The sequence below is a fragment of the Bufo bufo genome, chromosome 3 (assembly GCF_905171765.1).
Source record: "Bufo bufo chromosome 3, aBufBuf1.1, whole genome shotgun sequence".
Lineage (NCBI taxonomy): Eukaryota > Metazoa > Chordata > Amphibia > Anura > Bufonidae > Bufo > Bufo bufo.
Window position 1 is genome coordinate 461,526,307 of NC_053391.1, and position 17,464 is coordinate 461,543,770.

At 43.9% G+C, this 17,464-nt stretch overlaps 1 protein-coding gene across 7 annotated transcripts in view; it reads right to left on the bottom strand.

Annotated features, from left to right (window-relative positions):
• Positions 1–278: 278 nt before the first annotated feature.
• MCF2L (MCF.2 cell line derived transforming sequence like) overlaps positions 279–17,464 on the bottom strand; it is a 345,945-nt gene continuing 328,759 nt past the window's right edge. For 6 of the 7 annotated variants that reach the window (XM_040425198.1, XM_040425197.1, XM_040425199.1 and 3 more), the window contains 5 exons: positions 5,897–5,971; positions 3,700–3,827; positions 2,049–2,161; positions 807–910; positions 279–721 (listed from right to left, as the gene is read on the bottom strand). In XM_040425198.1, coding sequence (XP_040281132.1) covers positions 636–721; positions 807–910; positions 2,049–2,161; positions 3,700–3,827; positions 5,897–5,971 — 506 coding nt within the window. In that variant the 3' untranslated portion in view covers positions 279–635. The remainder of the gene's footprint in view (positions 722–806; positions 911–2,048; positions 2,162–3,699; positions 3,828–5,896; positions 5,972–17,464) is intronic. The other variant, XM_040425200.1, reaches the window with a different exon arrangement.

Below are 17,464 nucleotides of genomic sequence, written 5' to 3' on the forward strand. Positions count from 1 at the left end.
CTTTGATAGATCACTTGACAAAGAGATGTGAACTACAAATGCTTGGACTGACAAGTGGAAAAATACATTTTGTATCAAACTGTCATGCTGTGAAAACCGTGACAATTAATTATTTTCTTTTACAAACAGGTAACAGCCATAATACATGGTCTCAGTACAAAGGAGCAAAAGGAAAAGAAGTCTTTTTAGATCCATCTTTACATCCGGCTGCAGAGAACCACGGAAACGGGTAGAAACGTCACTTGGAAACATACAATGGAACAAAATGATGGCACCATTGCCCGGTATGTTCTACAGGGATCAGAAATGTTCCACGGTATAGGTGAAATGTTGACGGAGTAAACACTGTTTATAAATCTGTAAACTGAACTATGTGTGGTGTAAGGAGAGGAGTCTCTCAGGCACAAGACATCACTAAACCCCATCCTGTCTCCTTATTTCCCCATTGGCCTGTCAGATGACATAAAACAGAGGGAGGCAAGAACACAGGCGGACAATCTCTCTATGACTGTTTTCTTTGTATCTGCACCAGAAAATTGCCTTTTCCTTATCCATCCTGTTCTTCTCCCTTGGTCTGAAGTCTGGGATCACCCGTCCACGACACACCTGGTTTGTGCACAAGTTTGTGTTCAAGTTCAGCCCTTGATATCAGAAATGCTTGCATTGCAGCTTTCACTGCAGCTTGATGAGGTGCTTAACGTGCTGGAAGCAGTTCCTGATTCTGTACAGTGTAAAACAAAGACATATCATCAGTACTTGTCCACGGTAATCTACTGCAAACAAAACCAAGCTAAAGAGGCTCCTACCAGAGCTACTTAGTGAATGCACCGACTTGGAAGCCCCAATGAGTATCATCAGGTTGCTGGCAGGCACGAGTCCTTCTTTGTTGGTGCTCAGATTCTTCACATACCTGTAACACATTAAGAACTGGATAAACATGGACACTTCTTTCAATAGATAAAACAAATAACAATAAACCTAGCCACATCTAGAACTGATGTATTGTCCTCCTGTGGTAATCTCATTCAGCCAGGCAATGCTGTAAGCTCTAAGCAGCCCTAGCTACAAGCACTGGTAGAATTTAGTAAAGATGAAGAGCCGCGACATGCGCTCAAGTAGCATAAACAGGCTTGTATTAACCCATACATATTTAAAACATAAGGTTATTAAGAATATTTACTTCAACTGAATCCAATGGTAAGGGTAAGTGGAGGTGGGGGTTGTCGTCAATATCAGATCAGTGGGGGGTCCAACTTCCGGCACCCGTACTGATCAACTGGTTGAAGATGTCTTGTACAAGAACTGTGTACCCTTCAATGTTTACCTGGATGCTGTCTACTTTGTAAGAGCGGAGCTGGGTAATTACAGCTTTGTCTCCCATTCCAGTGATCTGGAGAGGCAGGTGCAATTACACTCCTCCACCACACTGCTACAAAACCCTGAAGGGGACACAGTGCTTGCAAGACTCCTGCGGCCCCTTCAAACAGCTGATCAGTGGAGGTGCTGGGAGTTGGACCACCGCCAATCTGATACTGATGACCTATCCTGAGGACAGGTCATAAATATCATGAAACTGGACAACCCTTTAGCATATTCTGTGACAAGTCATTTATTTGAAAAGTTGGGTACATTAGGGGTTTCAAAACAGATGGAGTACCAGAGGTTGCTGACTCCTGCGGCACATCAACCCATCACTGCATGATTACACAAACATAGCGTCCAACATTACAGTATTAAAAGGAACTTCTCGTTTCAGATAGAAATTTTTAAGCGGATTCACAAACTAGTTTCTACCACATAACTAATTAGAAATAGAATTTGGTGACAGAAACTTGTTGCCAAGCTGTGAGAATGGAGTCAGGCAACTAAACCGCAAAAACTAAATGAGAAGGTTATGGTGTTTTACTTATAACAGACAGATTCATGATGATAGTTGGAGACCCCTGGGATGCAGGACAGATAGCATCAGGAGATAGCATCACTGCAGCAACTATCTAGATTGTGGGCAGAAAAAAATCAAAAATGCAAAACTCAAAAGCAATCCGTACCAGACTCCATCCTCTTCCTCACGTATCAGCTGAACTATGTCTCCACTTTTTACTGGAAGGTCCTCTGGCCCACGTTTCTCGCAGTCAGCAACGACAGTATATTTACCTGGACTCTGAAATCACACAAAGCATATTTCACAAGCCGTTCTCAAACACACAACACAAAACCTGGGCAAGTGACGCTGGAATGCTTTTTCCAGAGCATTTTACCCTCACTGCCATTAGAAAGTCATTTCGGGTAAATTTTCATTTCCGAATATTTTATCACAGATCTGTATTGTACAGCTTTCCAATATGGCACCCATTGACTGAGAAGGGCCTTTACTGCACATCCTTGTGTCTGTGAGGTTTTTCCTCACAGATCCATATGGTATCCACAAGAAAAAAAAGTGCTGCATGTTCCAGTGAGTGGTATATAACCCAGGAAGAGGCACCATAAATCCACTGTTGGAAGGAGAAGCTAGGGTGGTTCTCAGGAACAGTTTAGTTTGTTATATTTAATTGATGTCATAAAGCTATATCAATGAGAAACCTGCCATCATTTTTGCTGCAATTTTTTTGCAATGGCTTAGTTGCCCCAACCCAATATGTTGATTACAATTGTATACCTCCACACAGTTGCACAGTCAACGCGGGGGAACAAAGATCCAAAGATGCCTGCAGAGATGAGCCATAGTAGGGAGTAGTTGTTATGGCGGTCTGAGCGGAATTGTTAGAATTTTTTTTTCAGAATTGGGAGGGAGTACATATATCTTTACAGACCCTTACAATGCCCCTGGGGACTGTGCATCCAGGCAATATACAGATTACAATGGCACCCCTTGATGTTTAATGATGTAAAAACAATGGGGGAGATTTATCAAACTGGTGTAAAGTAGTACTGGCTTAGTTGCCCATAGCAACCAATCAGATTCCACCTTTCAAAAATGTGAAAAATGAAAGGTGGAATCTGATTGGTGGCTATGGGCAAACTACACCAGTTTTAAAAATCTCCCCCAGTACCTCAGAAATGCAAGCTTAACTATGTTAAAATAACATTTAACGGTGGCACAACCTTGTTAATATTTTCTTTATAATTTACTAAATTTAATTATATATTAAAAGAGCACCTGTCAGCAGTTTTGTACCTGTGAAACTGGCTGACGTGTTACATGTACACTGGGCAGCTGAAGGCATCTGTGCTGGTCCCATGTTCATATGTGTCCACATTGATGTGAAAAATGATGTTTTACTATATGCAAATGAGCCTCTAGTGGCTCCAATATCTCTGCAATTGTCACGCCCTCTACAATTTAATTGACAGGCAGTGAAAATGTTATAACGCCTGGCCCTTTTAATTAAAGTAGAGAGGGTTGCAGAGAGATCTGCCGACAGATGCCCTGTTATCAATTTAATCATGCCTTCTCTGCATGCCTCACAGTCCCCTCTGCACAGGGAATCCATGAGACATCATTAATGTTATCATGGGGTTCCCTAACGACGGCATGAATGCAGAAGCATTCAGCAACTCAATGCAGTGCCATCAAACTCAGCATGAAAATTTTCAGACTTCTGACACAGGGACCATGCCATTAGCATGTACATTTACGTGAACTAGCAGGAATTTGTTAATAAAATTAATGTCGTTAGTTGCGTCTTCTACAATGCTTACCAGCTTTTTATCTGCTGTTTCTGCTGCTTCATCCTCAGCATCTGAAGAATTGATCGGGTCTTCACCACTGGACCATCCATCATTGTTTCCTTCGGACACATCTAGTGACTGAGATGTCCTATTCCAACCTAATAGTGAGAAAATCACACAGAGATAAAACAGACCTGAAACAAATCTACAATGTGCCCTCTTTCCAATGAGAGGAACTTTGATAACAAAAAGCGTCAATGTCCAAAGTATAATTGTGGTTTGCGGTCTTTATTGGAAACACAAAGCACTCAAATACTTCCTAATGCTTGCAGCGCCAATGTATAATGTGTACGTTGCTAAAAATTATATTTCAGGTCCACTGCACTCAGAAACGACATGCAATTAAAGATCAGCATTATTTTCATTCAGACATCTATTTTCATAGCTTTGAAAGATTGTAATTCCCATTGCAGTTGTACATTATACAAGTTAGGCTACTTTCAGACTTGCATTGTTGTTTTCCGATATTGAGACCCGGTAGCGGATCTCAATACTGGAAAAAAACTTTTCCATTTAGTCCTCATGCATTCTGAATGGAAAGAGATCCGTTCAGGATGCATCAGGATATCTTCCTTTCCGTCAGCATTCCACTGCAAGCTTTGGTTTTGTGTCTGGTCATAAAAACTGAAAAAACTGATCCGGCACTGTAAACAATATAAGTCAATGGTGACGGATATGTTTTTAGGAGCCTAAAAAAACGTATCTGTCACCCATTGACTTTCAATGTATCTAATGACGGATAATTTTTTTTTTAGGTTTTGGTTTCACACAACCGCATCCTAACGGAATGAATGCATCCTGTTGTGTAAAATCAAAACGGATCCGTTTAATTCCGGTATTGAGATCCTCTGCCGGATCTCAATACTGGAATTAACAACGTAAGTGTAAAAGTAGCCTTATGTAATTGTAGTATTTAGAAGTCATGCTTCCTTAAAATAGTTTCCTTTTAAGGACATGGTGATTTTCCATGTTTGCATTTTAGTGTTTCACTCCCTACCTTCCTGGAGCCATAACTTTTTTATTTTTCTGTTCACATAGCCATATGGAGGCTTGTTTTTGATGGGACAAGTTGCACTTTCTAATGGCCCCATTTAATACTACATAAGATGTAGTAGTAAGCTGAATTTTACATTTTTTTATTTATTCTGCTACAGTTTTGTGGGTTTTGTTTTTACAGCATTCCCTATGCGGTAAGACCTCTACCCTTCATTCTCTCAGTCAGTACAATTACAATGATACCACATTTATAAAGTTTTTCTTCGGTTTTAATAATAAAAAAAATAAAAACTTTAGAATTAGTTTTTTCTTTTCATTGTCATATTCTGACCCCCCTAACTTTTTATATAACTTTTTTCATTTTTTGAGGGGAGGAGGGATCTGTACTCTTTATTTATACCATTTTGGGGTGTGTTTGACTTTTTTGGTCACTTTTATTCAATTGTTTTGGGAGGTGAAGCAATGAAAAAAAGGTGAATAGATTTTTTTCCTGTTATGCAGTATGCCTATGATGTTGATTTTTTATTGTTTATTTGTCTTATTATTTCGGGGAAGGGAGGGTGATTTACATTTTTGTATATTTTTATATGTTTTAAAACTCATTTTTACACCTTTTATAAGGAACTAGAACATGTGATCATCAGATGTTTTCTCTCTGTACAGCAGATGTCTTCAAGGGGTTAACCACCAGATCTACAATGCATTTAACAGCTGATTTTTGTGCTGTGTGGGTAAGTCACAAGAGGGAAGAAGCACAGGAACACAATCACTGCAAACACTGCATGTACTTCTCCTTCTACCTCTTCGACGCATGTCTGCTGAGGTCAGGTGAGATGTACTAAACCACTTGGACTTCATCAGGGTAGCAACTGAAGCTGTATCTGTGAAAGAGCTCATCATAAGATCTCTAATCCTAACAACACTATATTATTGTACATTACTGAATTTTTCTGTAATATCAAACATTTGGAAAGCATCAGGTGTAGGTGAACACAAAAACAGGTTACATACTGTAATACAAACCTAAAATCCACATTTCTATCTGACAGCAGCTAGTATATAAAACAGTATATAAGTAGTAATAATTCTGCTGAAGATGAGTGCTTATATTTGTGATTCGTAGTGCATGGCGTAATAACAATCTGAAATATGAAACAGTGAATCACTCTACCTCTTAAACCAAATGGAGTTGGGTCACTCTTTACTTCGTGGCGTTTAGTTTTTTTGTCAGGGCTGGTAGGAGAAGCTGCAGAAGGACGAACAGGAAAAACATAGAAACACAAGTATTGAAGATCCGGAGAGGATAGAATGATAAATGAGTACAGTTTATACCTTTGAGTTATTGTGGGATGCAGTTTTAATTTTTAAATAGCTACATACATTTAGAATTCCTATTTTGTCCATCCGCAAATACACACTGTGCTCGAGTCTCATGCTCATAAATAATACTGAAGAGGACCTGCTATGAGATGCCATAAGAACAACACAAGTCCCAAAGTTCTCAAAAGATTTAAATACAGTAGGTTCTTTATTAATGAGGATATGGCACTATAATCTGCAAATGAGCTGGTCAGGCCCTGTTTTAGAGATGTAGATTGGCCAAAAAAGGATCAGAAGAGCTCATTAGAAGTGCATTGCAAAGGACAGATTTTTGGCAGATGTGCTCATGAGTGTGAATCTACCCTAGTACATACCATGCGCTGCTTTATTTTGGTGGGTACCCAGTAACATATTGAATTTTGGATGTTCTAGCTCCATCTGGTGACAACCCACTTTAATAGTCATCAAAAAAAATTTAAGCCATTTACAAACATATGTTGGATTTATGTGTTCAGATTCCAACCAAAAATGTGAGCCCCATCTGAAGGGCAGGTACCTGTGGTTGTTGTAAGTAGAGTTGGCCTTGCGGGTCGCCCGGCGGTCATTTCGCGATGAACTTAGCGTGTTTGCGATTCGCCGAACATGCGAACATATGGCGATGTCCGCCGGCGCCATATTCTTTTGCATTGCACCGAACTTTGACCCATGACACATCCATCAGGTGGGACAGGACAGCCAATTGAGATGGTTAAGCACATGGACACACCCCCACCCTATCACAGAACCCGATCTGACAGCCATTTCACATTCTCTCCAAAAATAGAAATGAATAAGCGGCACTCACCATTCGATGCAAAATTTCCTTTACTGGGTGCAGAGAGGGAAATGACAAGCAACAGTGCAATCACAGAAACATGGCGACGGCCGTTTCGCGTATCACCGCTTCATCTGGCCAATACTGTCCCTGGACAGTCGCCATGTTTCTGTGATTGCACTGTTGCTTGTCATTTCCCTCTCTGCACCCAGTAAAGGAAATTTTGCATCGAATGGTGAGTGCCGCTTATTCATTTCTATTTTTGAAATCATTTTGTGCTTTACAAGCCGTGCACCACCAGATTGCAAGTCACTGTACCCCATGCCTCCTCTATGCGATTAAAGTGGTGAAGTGAAAATTCAAAGCCGCAGTGCCACCTCAACCTACGTCTCATTTCAATACATTTTACATTCTCTGTTTTGCCAGTGTAGGGAGAGGTTGCTTTGTGGAGCAGGAACAGGCTGTTAGGGACACCAAACGCTAGCTAATTGGGCCACAAAAGTCCTTTTAAGGACTGGTATAGGTGTGCTATCGATAGGTGTATAATACTTATAATATACTTTCTAACATAGAAAGTATATTATAGTGCATTTGTATTGTGCAGCAGTTGTGTGCGGTTCTGCTGCGATACCGCAGCTATATAGAGGGACAAACGCTATTGGAACAACTAATTGCAACGGGCATGATATACATGCTGCCCCCCAAAAAACTGATTGAGGGGTGTGATATACCTATAATATACTTTCTAACATAGAAAGTATATCGTGCATTTGTATTGTGCAGCAGTTGTGTGCGGTTCTGTTGCGATACCGCAGCTATATAGAGGAACAAGCGCTATTGGAACAACTATTTGCAACGGGTGTGATCTACTGTACCTGTTGCCCCCCATAAAACTGATTGAGGGGTGTGATATACCTTCTACCACAAAATATTGATTGAGGGCTGCGATATACTTGTTGCCCCAAATAAACAGGGTGGTGTGATATAACTGTTGGGGCAAAAAAAATAATTGACTTCCAGGTTCCTGTGTATGGGCATTTCTACCTTCAAGGGGTGCCCATGCGGTTAGGAGTTAGGGCCAGGAGTAGGGTTCTTTAGGTGGTGACCCTTTTTCATTCCCTAGCGTTGAGGCCTAGTGGCTTTTCCCCCCCCCCCCCCCCCCGGTTGTCGGTGTGGTGTTTAATCCTTTACCTCATCCGTGACAATCTGCTTCCACAAAATACTGATTAAGGGGATTGATATACCTGCTTCCACCAAATACTGATTGAGGGCTGCGATATACCTGCTTCCATAAAATACTGATTGAGGGCTGTGATATACCTGCTTCCTCAAAATACTGATTAAGGGGTTCGATATACCTGCTTCCACCAAATATTGATTGAGGGGTGCGATATACCTGCTTCCACAAAATACTGATTAAGGGGTTTGATATACCTGCTTCCACCAAATATTGATTGAGGCCAGCTTCCACAAAATACTGATTGAGGGGATTTAGATACCTGTTTTCACCAAATACTGTCTGAGGCCTGCGGTATACCTGCTTCCACAAAATACTGATTAAGGGGTTTGATATACCTGCTTCAACAAAATATTGATTGAGGCCTGCAATATACCTGCTTCCACAAAATACTGATTAAGGGTATTGATATACCTGCTTCCACAAAATATTGATTGAGGCCTGCGATATACCTGCTTCTACAAAATACTGATTAAGGGGTTTGATATACCTGTTTCCACCAAATATTGATTGAGGCCTGCAAGATACCCGTCTCACGGTCCCTCAGGTGACTGATGTCAGGAAATCAAGGAGACTGGCTGAGCGTGGAGGAATCTAACAGCCTCCTTGATTTCTCTTGATTCACTGTTGATAGGGTTAATGACCACTTCCCTGGTCTCAGCTGTTGCTCAGTGGTCATCAGTTCTACCCTTTATAGTCTGACCCCACCTGTCTGACTATGCGGTAGATTGCTTCATTTGGTTTTGGAAAGAGCTGGATTGTGGTTTTCCCTGAGTTTCTCCTCATCCTTCTACAACAGAAGCTAAGTGTCTCGCTTGTTTATATATTGTCTTTTCCCCTTGGTTGTTGTTACAAGGCCTCAGGGAGACGCTTGTTCCTTCATCTGGGAAGAAACAGGTTGTCTCAGCCCTGCCAATATCTTTAGGGCTCCTCAGGGTCTCCAGGGCTTCCAAGTTCCTGTGTATGAGCATTTGTACCTTCAAGGGGTGCCTATGCAGTTAGGAGTCAGGGCCAGGAGTAGGGTTCTTTAGGAGGTGACCCTTTCCCTTCCCTAGTGTTGAGGCCTAGTGGCTTTTACCTTCCCCCCAGTTGTTGGTGTGTTGTTTACTCCTTTACCTCAGCCAAGACATAATGTACCGCCATAACCGCCATTTTTTGCTCAGGTCAGTGCAGCTATGGATTCTATGTCTGCACTGGTTGAACAGATGCAGGGGCTGTCTTTGGAGGAAGCAGACCTCCGCGCGACAGTCCTACAGATTCAGAAACCACAGGCGGTTGGTTCCAGTGGGGGGTACCAGGCTTGCCCTGAACCAAAGGTGGGTCTCCCGGACAGATTTTCTGGAGGTAGTGGCAATTTCATCCGGTTCAGGAAGTCATTTAAATGAAACTTTAAGCTGCGTCCATACTCTTCTGGGAACGAGAGTCAACGTGTGGGTATGATCATTTATTTGATGCATGATGGGCTCCGATGTGTTCCTGACAGAAACATATTGGCAAAAGTATCAGCTTTTAATATCTGCTTGTATGACTAGCTAGTATAGTCAGTGGCATATCCGTTTGGTGCATTTTTTTCTGTGATTTATATAATTATATTTTCATCCGCACAATGCTCCGTTTTGTGTAGGATGCCTTTGTGGTGCATGTGGACCGCGCCGGCATCCTCCATTGTACGCATTTTTTGCTGGGGATGGTCGTTTGCTGCGGTCCACATGCGGTGGGACTGCTCCCCCAATGAGAAACACGCTACAGTGTTTGGGGTTTGAGGAGTTCCCCCATATTTGCCACTATATTTCTGTGATTTTGTTTTATATGTATTGAATGTGCCTTTACCTGGCATTTAAACATTCTTTTGCACCTGGTAACCTCCATCACACGGTCTGATGTGGGTGTGGCTTACAGTCTTGCTTTATTCACATTGCATTAGTTGTCCTGCTATGCGGTTGTGTGGAAGCTTGGCTGTGAGCTGGATGTCCATCACCTTCAGACTGTGTTCACACCATAGTTAGCGTAGTGGTAGGACCCTTGCCATGCTGAGAGACCGTGACGTGGTGCATGATGGGCTCCGATGTGTTCCTGACAGGAATATATTGGCAAAAGTCTCAGCTTTTAATATCTGCTTGTATGACTAGCTAGTATAGTCAGTGGCATATCCGTTTGGTGCATTTTTTTCTGTGATTTATATAATTATATTTTCATCCGCACAATGCTCCGTTTTGTGTAGGATGCCTTTGTGGTGCATGTGGACCGCGCCGGCATCCTCTATTGTACGCATTTTTTGCTGGGGATGGTCGTTTGCTGCAGTCCACATGCGGTGGGACTGCTCCCCCAATGAGAAACACGCTATAGTGTTTGGGGTTTGAGCAGTTCCCCCATATTTACCACTATATTTCTGTGATTTTGTTTTATATGATCATTTATTTGCTTTAAGATGACGCCCAGTCGTGGGCTTTTTCTCTGCCGACCGGATCACCGTCCCTCCAGTCGGTAGATGAATTTTTTAGAGCCTTGGGTCTTATTTACGATGAGCCGAATCGGATCTCTCAGGCTGAGACCAGGTTACGTGGTTTACGGCAGGGAGAGCGCTCCGCAGAGATCTATTGTTCAGAATTTAGGAGATGAGCTACGGATATGGAGTGGAATGATCCTGCTCTCCGCAGCCAACTCTGTCAGGGTCTATCTGAGAGGCTGCTGGACGCGTTGGCCTTTCATGAAAATCTTAAGGAAAATCATTGGAAGCAGCTATGTCCCTTGCTGTACGTCTTGATAGACGCCTGAGGGAGAGATCTAGGGGTCCTCACCCTCAAGACATACTGTCAAACAAGGTGGCGGCTTCCTTTGACACTTATGGTAAAGAGACACCTGTGGTTGTGCCTTGTGATTTGCCTGTGCAGTTAGGGGGAGCTACTCCTGAGACTGCTGGCAAGAGCTTTGGTCATATGAAGGGAGCCTGTTCTTGTTGTGGAAAGAAGGGACATTTTGTGAATATTTGCCCGTACATTCAGTGTCAAGGTGAAAACAAAAGAAAAACGTTTAATCCCCAAATAACTATTGGTGGTGTGGGTGGGGAGCAAGAAAACTTACTTTTGTCATTTACTGGTAGTACCCGATTTCTCCTGTCTGCCGAGGTGGCGCTAGAGTCCAAAACGGTGGAAATCAAGGTATTTATCGATAGTTGGGCAGGGGTTAACCTGATGGACAGTTCATTCGCTTTCATGGGTTGACTACTAGTGCACTAGAGAAAAGCATTTCTGACTTTGCAATTGATTCTGCACCTCTTACCCAAAAATGCCTGTCGCAGGTGGTAAATGACATCCATTTAAGAGTGGGTGATTTCCATCAGGAATCTATCTCATGTTATGTGTTGGAGGGTCTGCCTGCTCTTATGGTTTTGGGCTTATCATGGTTAACCATGTTACAATTGTCCTTTTCTTGGGCTTTCCATCCTCAGACAAACGGACAGACGGAGCGCACCAATCAGAATCTGGAGACTTACTTGAAATGTTTTGTTTCGGAGAAGCAGGAGGAGTGGTCTTCATTCTTGTCCTTAGCTGAGTTTGCCATTAATAACTGTAGACAGGAGTCCACTGATAAGTCGCCGTTTTTTGGTGCATATGGATTCCATCCACAGTTTGACACATTTTCTGGTTCTCAAACTTCCGGTATGCCTGAGGAGGAACGATTTTCCTCTTCTTTGTCTTTGATCTGGCGGAAAATTCTAAATAACCAGAAAAAGATGGGCAACAGGTATAAACGTGTGGCTGACAGAAGACGTATGAATGGTCCGGACCTAAGAGTGGGTGATTCTGTGTGGCTGTCTATAAGAAACATTAAGCTTAAGGTACCCTCTTGGAAGTTGGGCCCAAGATTTATTGGTCCACATAAGATCACTGTCATTGTTAACCCTGTAGCCTTCCGTCTTCAACTTCCTCAGGCTTTGAAAATTCATAACGTATTTCATAAGTCGTTGTTGAAGAAATGTGTCGAACCTGTTGTGCCGTCCTCCATGCCTCCTGCTCCTGTCATGTTAATGCGAATTGTCTGGTGAAGGCCTTTCAAAGAGCCCATACTGATAAGGGCGGTCCTGGGCGCCCGGAGGTCATCCGTAGAAGGGGGGGTACTGTCACGGTCCCTCAGGTGACTGATGTCAGGAAATCAAGGATACTGTCTAAACGTGGAGGAATCTGACAGCCTCCTTGATTTCTCTTAATTTAATGTTGATATGGTTAATTACCACTTCCCTTGTCTCAGCTGTTGCTCAGTGGTCATTACTTCTACCCTTTATAGTCTGACACCACCCTTCTGACTATGCGGTTCATTGCTTCATTTGGTTTTTGAAAGAACTGGAGTGTGGTTCTCCCTGAGTTTCTCCTCGCCCTTCTACAACAGAAGCTAAGTGTCTCGCTTGTTTGTATTTTGTCTTTTCCCCTTGGTTGTTGTTACTAGGCCTCAGGGAGACGCTTGTTCCTTCATCTGGGTAGGAACAGGTTGTCTCAGCCCTGCCAATATCTTTAGTGCTCCTCAGGGTCTCCAGGGCTTCCAGGTTCCTGTGTATGGGCATTTCTACCTTCAAGGGGTGCCCATGCGGTTAGGAGTTAGGGCCAGGAGTAGGGTTCTTTAGGTGGTGACCCTTTTTCATTCCCTAGCGTTGAGGCCTAGTGGCTTTTCCCTCCCCCCCCCCCCCCCCCCCGGTTGTCGGTGTGGTGTTTAATCCTTTACCTCATCCGTGACAATCTGCTTCCACAAAATACTGATTAAGGGGATTGATATACCTGCTTCCACCAAATACTGATTGAGGGCTGCGATATACCTGCTTCCATAAAATACTGATTGAGGGCTGCGATATACCTGCTTCCACAAAATACTGATTAAGGGGTTTGATATACTTGCTTCCACAAAATATTAATTGAGGCCTGCGATATACCTGCTTCCATAAAATACTGATTGAGGGCTAGGGAAGGACGCCGGCACATGGCTCCGCAGTGTGGGCTTTTTTTTAACGTGTCAGCTGCTGACAATAGTGTTGCCATCTGCAGCCTGTGCTGTCAACGCATAAGTCGCGGTAAACCCAACACTCACCTAGGGACGACTGCCTTAAGAAGGCACCTGGCCTCCCATCACAGAGCCCAGTGGGAGCAACGCAGTCAAAACCCACAAAGCCACACTCCCGAAGCTCCAAGTCCTGCCTCTTCTCCTTCTCCTCCCATTTGTCCTCCACTCCACCTTCCACCACGCCGTCGCCGCGTTCATCTGGCAGAAGGCAAGCTTCCATGGCCCAAATGTTCGAGCGTAAAAAGTTGATGACGCCAGATAATCCTCTTGCCCAACTGCTGACCGCTGGCTTGTTGGAACTGCTAGCCCACCAACTACTAACATATAAAATGGTGGACTCTGAGGTCTTTAGAAAATTTGTGGCCATTGTCACACCGCAATGGAAGGTCCCCGGAAGGAAATATTTCTCCCAGAAGGGCATCCCAGAGCTATATGGCCACGTTCAGCGGCAAGTGAATATATCTCTGGCGCACAGTGTCGGTGCTAAGATACATCTGACCACAGACACGTGGTCAAGTAAACACAGGCAGGGAAGGTACATAACTTTTACTGCCCACTGGGTGAACATTCTGACGGCCGTCAAGCATGTAACCCATGGCTCCTGGGTGGATTTGGTGTTACCGCCACGGATTGCATGCAGGCCTGCCTCTTCTTCTCCTCCTCCTCCTACTCCATCCTCCGTCTCCTCCTCAGCTGACTCCGAGCTTTTCCACTGCTACCGCCTCTTCCGCTGTGCCCCCCAAGCTCCCCAGAACCTATTCGACGTGCCAGGTGAGACGTTGCGATGCTGTGCTGCGGCTGTTGTGCCTGGAAGCCAAGAGCCACACCGGTCCTGCACTGGCTTTCAGCTCTGCAGTCACAGGCCGATCAGTGGCTAACCCTGCTCAATTTGACAATTGGTAAAGTGGTGTGTGACAACAGTGCCAATTTGCTGAGCACGCTGAAACTGGCAAGATGACACGCGTGCCGTGCATGGCACACGTCCTGAACTTAGTTGGTCAGCGATTCGTTGCCAAATACCCAGGGGTCCAGGACATCTTGCGGCTGGACAGGAAAATCTCTGGCCATTTTCGAAAATCTTACACGGCCATGGCTCGCCTTGCTGACGTTCAGTGTCAACAACACCTGTCCGTCAGACGTCTGATTTGTGACAGTCCGACGCGCTGGAACTCCACCTTGTATATGCTTGATAGGCTGCTCCAACAGCAACGTGCTGTTAACTACTACCTGTATGAACTCTGCAGCAGGACAGGTTCTGGGGAGCTTGGTTTCTTTTCAACGCGCCAGTGGCTGCTCACGAGTGACGCATGCAGACTTCTGCGGCCATTTGATGAGATCACAAAACTGGTCATTTGCAGCCAGGGCACCATCAGTGACATCGTACCCTACGCCTTCTATCTGGAGCGTGCATTGCGTCGTGTCATTGATCAAACCGTCGAGGAGCAGGAGCTGGAAGATAAGGAAGTCACAATGCTGAATGAATTCCCGGGGGTGGGGGGGGCTACTCCATTTGAGACAAGTCAGAAGGAGTCTGAAGAGGAGTCAGAGGAGGATGGTGGCTGGGGGGAGGAGAAGGAGGAGCAAGAAGAGCAGGCTTTGAGGGGGACTTTAATTTTTTCAGGGATCCCTGGTGTTGTCTGTGGCTGGGGGGAGGAGACCGAGAACGACATTCTCCCGGGCAATGAGCAGGAGCTAGGGCGCTCAACCGCTTCCAATTTAGTGCAAATGGGGACCTTCATGCTCCAGTGTTTAAAGAGGGACCCCTGTATAAAAAGCATAAAGGGCAAGGACCAGTACTGTGTGGCAACGTACTTAGACCACCGGTACAAACACAAAATGTTACCAGCATCACAGAGGGCTGGGAGAATGCAGCATTTCCAGGCCTTGCTGCGAGAGATGTTGCATTCTTCTGTTGCGGGAGCTGGCAGAGGAGTTTCCACCCACAGCATAACAGGTGCGGGTACCAATCCTACCGCGCCTGCAAGAAGAGGGCGGCTTGAAGATGTGTTGGTCACTTCGGATATGAGATCATTCTTTCAGCCAACCCATCGACAGCCGTCCTCTGGATCCAGCCTCAGGGAACGCCTAGACCGACAGGTGTCTGACTACATCGGGTTAAGCCGATGTGGACGCTTTGAGAAGCGAGGAACCCCTGGACTACTGGGCTTGCCCCTCATCGAGTGTCCTGTCCGAAAGGACGTTCAGCGCAGCAGGGGGGATCATAACCGATCAGCGCACTCGCCTACCTCACAAGAGGGTGGACTACCTCACATTTCTAAAAATGAATGAAGCATGGATCTCTGAGGAATTCAACACCTGAGACAACCACATGTAATTGAATTTCCTCATGCCAGCCCACACATATCCGCCACCACCTAGAACAAAGAATGGTCCTTGTCTTATGTATATACAGAGGCATAAAAGACCTTTTCTGTCAGGTGAATGCCTAATTTTTGGGGCCTGTACTGGCCGACAGTAAAATTTGTATCCAGTGACCGCCTAATGTACCTCCAGCCACATCATCACAAGTTCTTTTCTGTCAGGTGAATGCCTAATTTTTGGGGCTTGTACTGGCCGACAGTAAAATTTGTATCCAGTTACCGCCTAATGTACCTCTAGCCACATCATTACAAGTTCTTTTCTGTCAGGCGAATGCCTAATTTCTGGGGCTTGTACTCCCGTGGTCTAAAATAAAATTTGTCTAGGCTCCAGCAGGGCACATTTTTGAGAGTTTCTCTTTAAGATGCAGAAAAATGGCCCCTGATTAAAATACATATTTTTTGTGTGAATTTTTGCCAATGATCCCCCTCTGGTATGTCACTGTCCATGTTGTGGGATTATTTGTGCACTTCTAGTAAGTATTTGGTGTCTGCAAATATGACCTGAAGGTTTTTCAGGTTCGCCTGCTATTAAAGTCAATGGGGCCCGCCTGAATACTACAGTCCAGTATATCTTCCATGTACTTTATCATTTAGCTATAATAGCCTGCCTACATTCAGTTTGCTGCCTGTGCCATTCATAATGTGCCCTGCTCTGATGAATGACAGGAAAAGTCTAAGGCATATTGGTACACCATAGACTTTTTTTCAGGGTGCGGGTGCCCACAGAGAGGGCTCTGAGTGCTGCCTCTGGCACCTGTGCCATAGGTTCGCCAGCTGTAAGCTGTAATTAGAAAGCATGTCAAAAGATCATCATAGGTGTCGCAATGAAGGAATGGTATTCCTTAATTTCCATCCACTTTTCCAGGGATGTATGGAGGTCACATTGGCTGGAGAGCCACTGATCAAAAACTGCAGCCACCATAGATTATCCTAACCAATAGTCCACTTCTCTTTTACATTGATCCATTTATGCAGCATTTTTAAATAAGTATATGAACATTGCTTCAATTTACAGAGAATTGAAATGATTACTTTTTGCTTCTCCAGTAAGCGGAACTTAAACGAAAATACTAGAAGCTGCAAATGCTTTCCAAAGCCTTGAGAAGACATAGGCTCTTACTAGCATTGGAAAGAAAGCACAAGCATTGCACAGGTTGGACAATATAGGAGTCAGAAAGTTTTTCTAAGGTGTTAAGTCTGAAAACAGAGGCTACTTCAATTACTTTAGAATTAGGCTGGGGCAAGCGTCACGCGACCAACGATTGCAGTGTAGCAATGCAGCCTCACAACATAATGGAAGCAAATGGGGTTGTAATGCTACTTGCAAGTTGTCACATACGCAACCGTTGTTATAGCTCTATTCACTTTCATGATGTAGTGAGGCTGCACTACTACATGGCCTAAGTCACTGTGTAGGCCCAGCCTTGTGCTCATTATAGTAGTGTGGCTACATGGCACTCCAGAAAAACTCAAAGGCTACAACACATATTTCTGTTTAGTACATGAAAAAAGAGCAGAGATGATTAATAACAGTGGATGTGACCTTGATAGCCTGAAAGATGCTTTGAAAATTAGTATTTTATTAGTAACATTGTTAATAAATAGTTGTTAAATGAGCTTATCCTGAGAGCATTTATGGGGAAATACAGAAAGAAATACAACTGATTTATTTCGAAAACAGTGCCACACCAGTCCATGGGTTGTGACTGGTATTTTATTTCAGTTTCCTTGAGATAAATACTGCACACAACCTGTGGGCATGTATGACACTGTCTTTGGAAGAAAAGATAATTTTTTTTCTCATCTTGTAGAATCCCTTTAAATTAGAAAGTCAGCTAATTTTAAATACATTCTCCAGGAATAGTAGTGCTCGGCGCCACCCAGAATAGGAAAAACAGTTTGTCCTACCACTCAAGTTCCAAGTCGCCTTTATTCTCC